This window comes from Convolutriloba macropyga, chromosome 5, assembly GCF_964194025.1.
Source record: "Convolutriloba macropyga chromosome 5, txConMacr16.3, whole genome shotgun sequence".
NCBI lineage: Eukaryota > Metazoa > Xenacoelomorpha > Acoela > Convolutidae > Convolutriloba > Convolutriloba macropyga.
The window spans coordinates 66963219-66972578 of NC_134472.1; the positions used below are offsets into that span (position 1 = coordinate 66963219).

Sequence of the window (9360 nt, forward strand, 5' to 3'; positions counted from 1 at the left end):
CGTTTTGATTTTAAAAAGAAACAAAATTGATGTAACTAGTAAAGTAACAAAACTATGAGGTGGTTCATTGAAAATTGCCACGCCGACGGTGCTCCAATTTTTCGACCAAAATATAGAGTGACTTAAATTGATAAGGCTAGTAATTTAAAAAGAAAAAGTAAAACAATGTAAAACAAATCTGCGCAGCACAAAACTGAAAGTTATTTTGGATGGAGGAAACTTTCTTTTTTATTTAAATCACCGGAATGTTGAACGTTAAAATCACTGTTTGTGAAAAATAGATAGGACATTGCAGAAAAAGTGCACCTGCTAACTCTCTTTACGCATCAAGCAATTTGTGATAGCCGTGTTTCACTTGCGTTGACTTGTTTTGTGAATCACGTTCAGCCCTGAATTTACTAAGCAAGTGGCTGGTTGAACATAAAAATTCAATACAATTGAGTTGTGCTTTGCCCCGTCGGTACTAGGGCGCGAGGCTGGTCATCGTTACTTGCGGAGTAGAAGATATTGATGTTTTTGGTATTAAAGAAAACTCTAGACTTGTAGAAGTAACTGAAATGGCCTCGAGTTGCAGGCGATTTTTATTTTTGTTTTTACTTACTTACGCCCGTTTTGTCGCTAACTTCGCCACTTTTCTTGAATATGCTAAAAATCAGTTAATACATTTTACTTAAAGGTCGAAAAGCACCGAAGAAAAAATATAATACAGCGGGAGTTGGAATCAAACGTTTGTTGTACGTTCTTTGTTCATTCGTTTTCAAGCTCTTCAAAACTGTGTCATTCGCTAGTAGTTTTAGTTTTTCCTCCTGCTAGTAATTTATTTTCTCTGTTTTTTAATGCTAACTTTTCATTTATGCTGTTGGGCTTGATTTCGCCCCGGTTTTCCATCGTTTTTATTCTTTTTGCCATATTTTACGAGAGGGTCATATATGTCCCTTCATGCACTAGTTGTGGCTAATATGCTTCACAGCATTAAACTTTGCCATATAGTTTTCTACGGTAAACTAACGGTCGTCTCAGATTTCTTTGATTTCACACTTTGAATTCGCAATAGCATTGTACAAAGAAATGCGTTATGATTTGCGTATAACAATAAAACAAAAATTTCCCCCTGTCGAGCAATAGTTCTCATAATCAATTAGTGTCAAGCAAACCTATTTAATGCAATTTTGCCTCTTTTCACGCCCCGTGTCGATCACAGTCTTTCCATAAGAAGAAATCTATATCAGCGGAACGTATAATTTTCAATTATCTCCCATTTTTTTTGCTGGAGCGCGGCGTTTTACTTATGCTGCCGCAAAACAATATAGCTGGTTATTTTTAAGAAATTAAGCCGAATCGACTCCCTTGAGAGCGAAGATTCTGTCTGCAGCCATGAGACATGCAAGCCAGTCGGGTGCCATGATTGTAAATGCTCCAGATAAGAGGAAGAGACGGCACAACACAAAGTACCGCTCCCAAACTCGGAACCACGCACCTGTCATATCAATCAAAAATCACAAGTTTTTACTATTATTCAAAACAGATTTGTAATTAGGTAAATAATTACGTAACTAGGGATTGGTCATCGCTCAAACTTAGGTTCTCTTGATTTTTTTCTGGTGTGGAATTGCGCTTAAGTATTCAGGTTGAGGTCCATACCGAAATCGCCTCTGATCAGACCGACCCAGACTGAATTGTGCTCTGATTATACTATCGTGCACTCGAAGCTCCGTATGCGGTTGAAGTGAGCTCGAAAACCTCCTCTCATCAGACTATTGTGTGCTCAGAAGTCACCCACCTGATCAGAATTAAGCGTGCGCTCGAATCAGTTTCTGATCAGACTGAAGTACGCTTGAAATCGCCTTTGATCGGAATAAAATGCGCTCAAAATGGCCTCTGGTCAGACTAAGGTGCGCTCGAAGTTGCCTCTAATCAGACTAAAGTGAGCTCAAAGTTGCCTCTGATCAGACTAAAGTGCGCTCAAAGTTGCCTCTTTTTAAACTGCGTTTAGTTAAGTCTGATAAGAGAAAGATTTTGATGAACAAATCTCTCAATTCATTTCTTGAAAATTGCTGTTTTCAATCAGATATTCAACTAAAGAAAACCTATTCAAAAATTATTGCTAATGAGAAAAAAACCGTGCGGAAAAAAATTATTGAGTATGCCATTATCATGTTTTTAACTGAATAGATGAGGTTAGACAGCTTTGCATAAAAACATCTTGATCGACAGTTATTCCAATTCTTTTGAGGAGGGGACCAGCAGTTGCTATAAGCAGGACCCCTTGGTTTTGACCAAAACCATCAGACTTTCAATGGGATTCTGGTTAGAATGCTACTGTATTGTTGACTCTTAGAAAAGACAACATCTGTTGGTAAAAAAAAACATGAAAAAAAGTTTTGCTCGCCTAGCCATCTGATAAGACTAATGAGCGCTTGAAACTGCTTCTAATCAGACCCTTCCAGACCCAAGTGATCTCTGATCAGACAAGTTCAAGACCATTTTCCTGGCACAAATGCGCTTGAAGCCCTTTACAGACCATGTAATTCGAGCGCACCGAGAAAATGTGTGCGCTCGAAGAATGTCTGATCAGCGCTCAATTTGGTCTAGCCAGCTCTACCTGGGTATAGAGAGGAATGCCTTACACCCTACTTTCAAAATTACTTTCAGGAACAAAACAGGTAATTTAATATTTTAAAAAGATAGCAATCTGATTTTATGGATAACGTAATATTAATGGACGCTTGCATGAGTTGTACACAATATTTTTAATTCAGTCGTGTTAAATACTTGGATTTAATTTATTTACGTGTTTAAAGAAGAAAACAGTTATTATTTCTCAGGATTTTGACCCCGATCATATTGCATCAGACCTAAAGACCACTGACCAGACCATTCCATGTTTAATTATTCCTTCATTCAGAATTGTTGTGGTGACCTTTTAGATTTTTATTTAGCTTCTTTTAACTTTTTATTATTTTGTTACTTTATAGGTTTTTAGTTTGTTTAAAAAAACTTGAATTAGCCACATCACTATCTTGATGAAAAAAGTTTAAACTCAAGCACTGCTCCTCTAAAAACAATTTTATATCAACCAGCAGATTCCCTATATATTTGAACGTTCGGAAAATTGGTAAGCTTAAAAAATCACTGCGAAAAAGTTAGAATAAATTATAAGTTTACTCATTTTGATATTTCAGCCATAAAATTTTCTTGATGTAAATTTTTTTTTCATTTAATTTTTTCCTGTCAATCATTTTAAATTCAAAACTGCCCGCATTTGAGGAGTGTTTTAAATTTTCTACAGGTAAAGACAACCAACTATTAATTGCATTGCTCCAAATTGTTAGCTTATAATGGAGTACGCCAATAATTTCCCAAAAAAAAAGTTTTTGAGGTCAATTTTAAGATTTAGCTGTGATATTTAAAACGTGAGCAAGAATTTTTCAATATTTTTTGTTTTTCTATTTTTATTTGCATTGTTTAGAAGAGGTCCTAATTTTCTCTAAGATGAGGAGAAAGAATTAATTGCACTCACTAAGACAGCCTGTATCAGAAAGTTACTTTCGTTTTATCTATGAAAAATTTTCGTCTCTCAGACGAATTGCGATTAAAGTTACATTATCAAAAGTATTAACAAAGTTAAACCAAAATACAACCTCTATTTTGCCTGAGTCGAAAACGAATGTTAATCTTGTAGGATCTTAGAATGCTCTCACAAGGCGTTGTTAAATCATACAAAATTCTTCCAGGACTCTAGATTCTTACGAGAAACATTAGTCAGGCCACATCAAAAAACCCTAAATGATTTTTGTGTATTTCTCATTTTTGTAAAAGTGCTAATAGAGAAGGTGACTATCAGTTTGATTAAATTTGCGGAAAATTGTGAGAAAAAACTTCAGCCAAGTTTTAATTGATTTTCAACATTCCTCTTTTTTTTCTTGTATCTTTCGTGGAGTTTCAAATAGTTTTAACTGACCATTTAAAATTTTCACAAAGATCCTTAACATAACTTTAAATATTCCAAACGAAATAATAGTTTCCACAGAGAGGCTAAACAATAGAAGGACATAATTTTGAGCGGCATTTTTTGACAAACACACAATTAATTAATTTCATTTTCTCTTGGTCAAAAGATGGTCGTTTAGACCATTGGTTTCGTGGTTTTATTATATTTTTCATCAGAAACTATTTAATTTTTCGGGAGATCATGTTTTATGGTTTTGGAGCGAAATTTTGTTGATGAAGGTTTGGAATTTTATATGAGCCCGGAATTTTGCTGAACCTACATGTTTGAATTTATATCCGTTGTATTTCGTAGTTGCCAGTCAAAAATTATTGTTGGTGAATGAACTCAACTATCGCACCCGTTCATGGCCATATCAGTTCAATTTTGAATCACAGGAACCGGTTCTAGGTATTGTTGATAAAAAATTGTTGAAAAAGAAAGACTGGAAGTGAATATTTCCAATGTTTTTGCGGTAATGTTGCAAAAGTTACAACTTTCAAAAGTTCCTCGCTAAATAAATTGCAAATCTTACAAGAAATTGTAGTAAAAAAAAACGCAGAAACAAAGTAAATCCTTTTCATATGGTCAAAAATATCGCTAAAGGATGGGGCTGCTTTTCAGTGAAATATCTGTTTTCTTACGGCAGTTCTCCTTCGCAAATCTTACATTATTTATAGGACTTTCGAACCTGAGCTTTGAAACATAAAAATTAACAACTCTTGTAAAATGACGCCATCCTCAGGAGTGGAAGGTCATGACTAGGTTAGGAGAAACTTACCAATGAGACCAGAAAGCGCCATGGTAGCCAAGAATGCTCTTTTGAGTATCTCAGCCAGAGCCTGGATCAACATCAACGTCTGAGCAGAGAAGTTGCCCTCCAAGTTGAAGGACACTACAATTGGAACCACTTGGGCAACTGCAGCCGTCACAGCTACCACCAAACTCACAAGTATTGGAGTTTTGTTCACTATTTTTCACGTGGGTTCCAAGAAAAACGCGCAAAAGCAGTAGGATTTAAGCAATTCGGAGAACAGATCGCATAATTGTTCCGACCCCACTTGTAGGGGGGAGGAACTATATACTCAAATGGGTTTTTTTTTGTTCAGTCAATTTTGGCCGATCGATATATCCATCGTAGAAAAATGTGAGTGGTATCATTAAAAAGCTCGTCCAGCGTAGACTTCAAAATTAAAAAGATTTTTTTGAACTTCGTGTTTTTCGAGGAGTTATCGAGGATTGAAGTTTTGTGCGAAAACGGGATAATTAGCATGATTTTGGTCACATTTAGTGTAACTTTTCTTCAAAATAAGACCTTTTTAAAAAAAATATTAATTCAAAATTTGATTTCAAGCCACAAAATCGATCAATTACGAGTCCCTAATAGACGAAAGGCGATTAAAAGTCTAGTTATGGTCTCATAGGGAAGTTGACTATCAAAAAAATTCAAATTATTTTTTAGAGCTCTTTTTTTTAGAAATTTTTAATATGTTTTTTGTTTTCTTACGTCACCTAGAGACTAGTCACTTCTCATATCGAGGTTCCGTTAATGACAAACCTGATTTACAGTCTAATGAAGCCCAATGAACAAAAAATTCGTTTTCAGGGAATCGCTCGTGTACTTTTTTTGGCTTCGACTCATAGTTTTCGTAATTTTAAATGAATTTTTGATTTCATTTTGAGGTTTTACTAAATTTTTGGAGTCCTATTGCATAGACTTTTTGACTATAAGTGCAATAAGTTTTAAAAGAAGCAATAATTGAACCTATCTAGAGCTTTGAGTGGACAGCTAACGGCTGTCAAGACTTTAAAAGTGATTTTTCGAGAATTTTTCTTAACATTAACCGATCCTAAACTTCTTTTCGTGAACTGTAACTCAGTCTCAGTAATGAAAGGACCCCCTTCCTTTCTACTGCAACCAAAATTAATCTGGTTAGTGGCTCTTTTTTCTAACTATTCGTTATATAACTTCAATGCCACAAGATTTCAAAATTTAAAAAAAAAGTTTCGATATTTTCTTATTATTGGTCCCTCATGAAATTATATAACATTATCCTGATACTGATATCACCCTGTGGCTTAGAGAAATAGTTCAATTGATCAGGGTTAAAGTTTTCAGAGAAAAGTTTATGGTTTAAATGGCTTCGACACTTTCTTCTCGCACTTTTCTATTGAATTTTTGGTTTTGCCTGTGTTTGTTGTTGTTTCCATAGTCATAAGACCTATTGTAATGTCTTATTGATTAACTCTGCAAGGCAAATATTCTTTGCCTCCAACCGAGGCACAACTGAACATATTTACGGACTTCTGTTCAAAGCTATTGCCTTTAATGGCTGTTAGGACTTTAAAAAAGAATTTCGAGAAATTTTTTTAACATTAACCGATCCTAAACTCATTTTTGTGAGCTCTAAGTCAGTCTCAAAAGTGAAAGGACCTCCTACCTTTCTACTGAATCACAAAATTAACCTGATTAGTGGTTCCAGCTTCTAAGTATTAGTTATATGGCTTCAATGCCACAAGAGTTCACAATTTAAAAAAAAATGGATATTCTTTATTATTGTTTCCTTTTGAACTCTTTTCACATTATCCTGATACCGATACCTCTCATTGGCTTAGCGAAGACGTCAAATGGATCATCGTTGATTTTTTCAGAGGAAAGCGTATGGTTTAAATGGCTTCGACACTTTCTTCTCGCACTTTTCTGTTGAAATTGCGGTTTTTGCCTGTATTTGTTGTTGCTTCCATAGCAGTAAGGGTTATTGTGATATCTTATTGATTACCTATGCAAGAAAAATATCCTTGTACTCCAATTGAGGCATAACTGAGCGTGTTCATTAATTTTCGTTCAATGCTATTAATTTTAATGTCTGTTAAGACTTTCATTTTAATGATTTTTCGGGACATTTTTTTAACATTAACCAGTCCTAAACTTCTTTTCGTGAACTGTAAGTCAGTCTCAGTAATGAAAGGAACCCCTTCCTTTCTACTGCAACCAAAATTAATCTGGTTAGTGGCTCTATTTTCTAACTATTCGTTATATAACTTCAGTGCCACAAGATTTCAAAATTAAAAAAAAAAAGTTTCGATATTTTCTTATTATTGGTCCCTCTTAAAATTATATAACATTATCCTGACACTGATATCTCCCAGTGGCTTAGAGAAATTTTTCAATGGATCATGGTTAAAGTTTTCGGAGAAAAGCTTAGGGTTTAAATGACTTCGACACTTTCTTCTCGCACTTTTCTATTGAATTTTTGGTTTTTGCCTGTATTTGTTGTTGTTTCCATAGTCATATGACCTATTGTAATGTCTTTTTGATTAACTATGCACGGCAAATATCCTTTGCTTCCAACCGAGGCATAACTGAGCGTATTAATTAATTTTCGTTTAAAGCTATTGAATTTAATGTCTGTTAAGACTTTCATTTTAATGATTTTTCGGGAAATTTTTTTAATATCAACCAATCCTAAACTTCTTTTCATGAACTGTAAGTCAGTCTCAGTAATGAAAGGACCCCCTTCCTTTCAACTGCAACCAAAATTAATCTGGTTAGTGGCTCTATTTTCTAACTATTCGTTACATGACTTCAATGCCACAAGATTTCAAAATTAAAAAAAAAGTTTCGATATTTTCTTATTATTCCTCCCTCTTGAAATAATATTACATTATCCTGATACTGATATCTCCCACTGGCTTAAAAAAATTGTTCAATGGATCATGGTTAAAGTTTTCAGAGAAAATTTTATGGTTTAAATGGCTTGGACAGTTTCTTCTCGCACTTTTCTATTGAATTTTTGGTTTTTGCCTGTATTTGTTGTTGTTTATATAGCAATAAGACTTATTGTGATGTCTTATTGATGACCTATGCACGACAAATATCCTTGTCCTTCAGCTGAGGCATAATTGAGCGTATATATTAAATTTCGTTCAAAGCTATTGAATTTAAAATCTGTTAAGACTTTCATTTTCATGATTTTTCGGGAAATTTTTTTAACATTAACCAATCCTAAACTTCTTTTCGTGAACTGTCAGTCAGTCTCAGTAATGAAAGGACCCCCTTCCTTTCTACTGCAACCAAAATTAATCTGGTTAGTGGCTCTATTTTCTAACTATTCGTTATATGACTTCAATGCCACAAGATTTCAAAATTTAAAAAAAAAGTTTCGATATTTTCTTATTATTCCTCCCTCTTGAAATTATATTACATTAACCTGATACTGATATCTCCCAATGGCTTAAAAAAATTGTTCAATGGATCATGGTTACAGTTTTCAGAGAAAATTTTCTGGTTTAAATGGCTTCGACACTTTCTTCTCGCACTTTTCTCTTGAATTTTTGGTTTTTGCCTGTATTTGTTGTTGTTTATATAGCAATAGGACTTATTGTGATGTCTTATTGATTACCTATGCACGACAAATATCCTTGTCCTCCAATTGAGGCATAACTGAGCGTATTTATTAAATTTCGTTCAAAGCTATTGAATTTAATATCTGTTAAATTTTCATTTTAATGATTTTTCGGGAAATTTTTTTAACATTAACCAGTCCTAAACTTCTTTTCGTGAACTGTAAGTCAGTCTCAGTAATGAAAGGACCCCCTTCCTTTCTACTGCAACCAAAATTAATCTGGTTAGTGGCTCTATTTTCTAACTATTCGTTATATGACTTCAATGCCACAAGATTTCAAAATTTAAAAAAAAAGTTTCGATATTTTCTTATTATTCCTCCCTCTTGAAATTATATTACATTAACCTGATACTGATATCTCCCAATGGCTTAAAAAAATTGTTCAATGGATCATGGTTAAAGTTTTCAGAGAAAATTTTATGGTTTAAATGGCTTCGACACTTTTCTTCTCGCACTTTTCTATTGAATTTTTGGTTTTTGCCTGTATTTGTTGTTGTTTCCATAGTCATATGACCTATTGTAATGTCTTATTGATTATCTATGCATGGCAAATATTCTTTGCTTCCAACCGAGGCATAACTGAGCGTATTAATTAATTTTCGTTCAAAGCTATTGAATTTAATGTCTGTTAAGACTTTCATTTTAATGCTTTTTCGGGAAATTTTTTTAACATTAACCAATCCTAAACTTCTTTTCGTGAACTGTAAGTCAGTCTCAGTAATGAAAGGACCCCCTTCCTTTCTACTGCAACCCGAGGTAATCTGGTTAGTGGCTCTATTTTCTAACTATTCGTTATATGACTTCAATGCCACAAGATTTCAAAATTAAAAAAAAAAAGTTTCGATATTTTCTTATTATTGGTCCCTCTTGAAATTATGTTACATTATCCTGATACTGATATCTCCCAGTGGCTTAGAGAAATTGTTCAATGGATCATGGTTAAATTTTTCAGAGAAAAGCTTATGG

General features: G+C 34.0%; 1 protein-coding gene across 1 annotated transcript in view; it reads right to left on the reverse strand.

The window, feature by feature from the left end:
• Positions 1–1057, reverse strand: part of LOC142340472 (uncharacterized) — a 29354-nt gene extending 28297 nt beyond the window's left edge. The window contains exon 1 of the mRNA XM_075391046.1: positions 1010–1057. Within this exon, the coding sequence (XP_075247161.1) occupies positions 1010–1057 (48 nt within the window). The remainder of the gene's footprint in view (positions 1–1009) is intronic.
• Positions 1058–9360: the final 8303 nt, after the last annotated feature.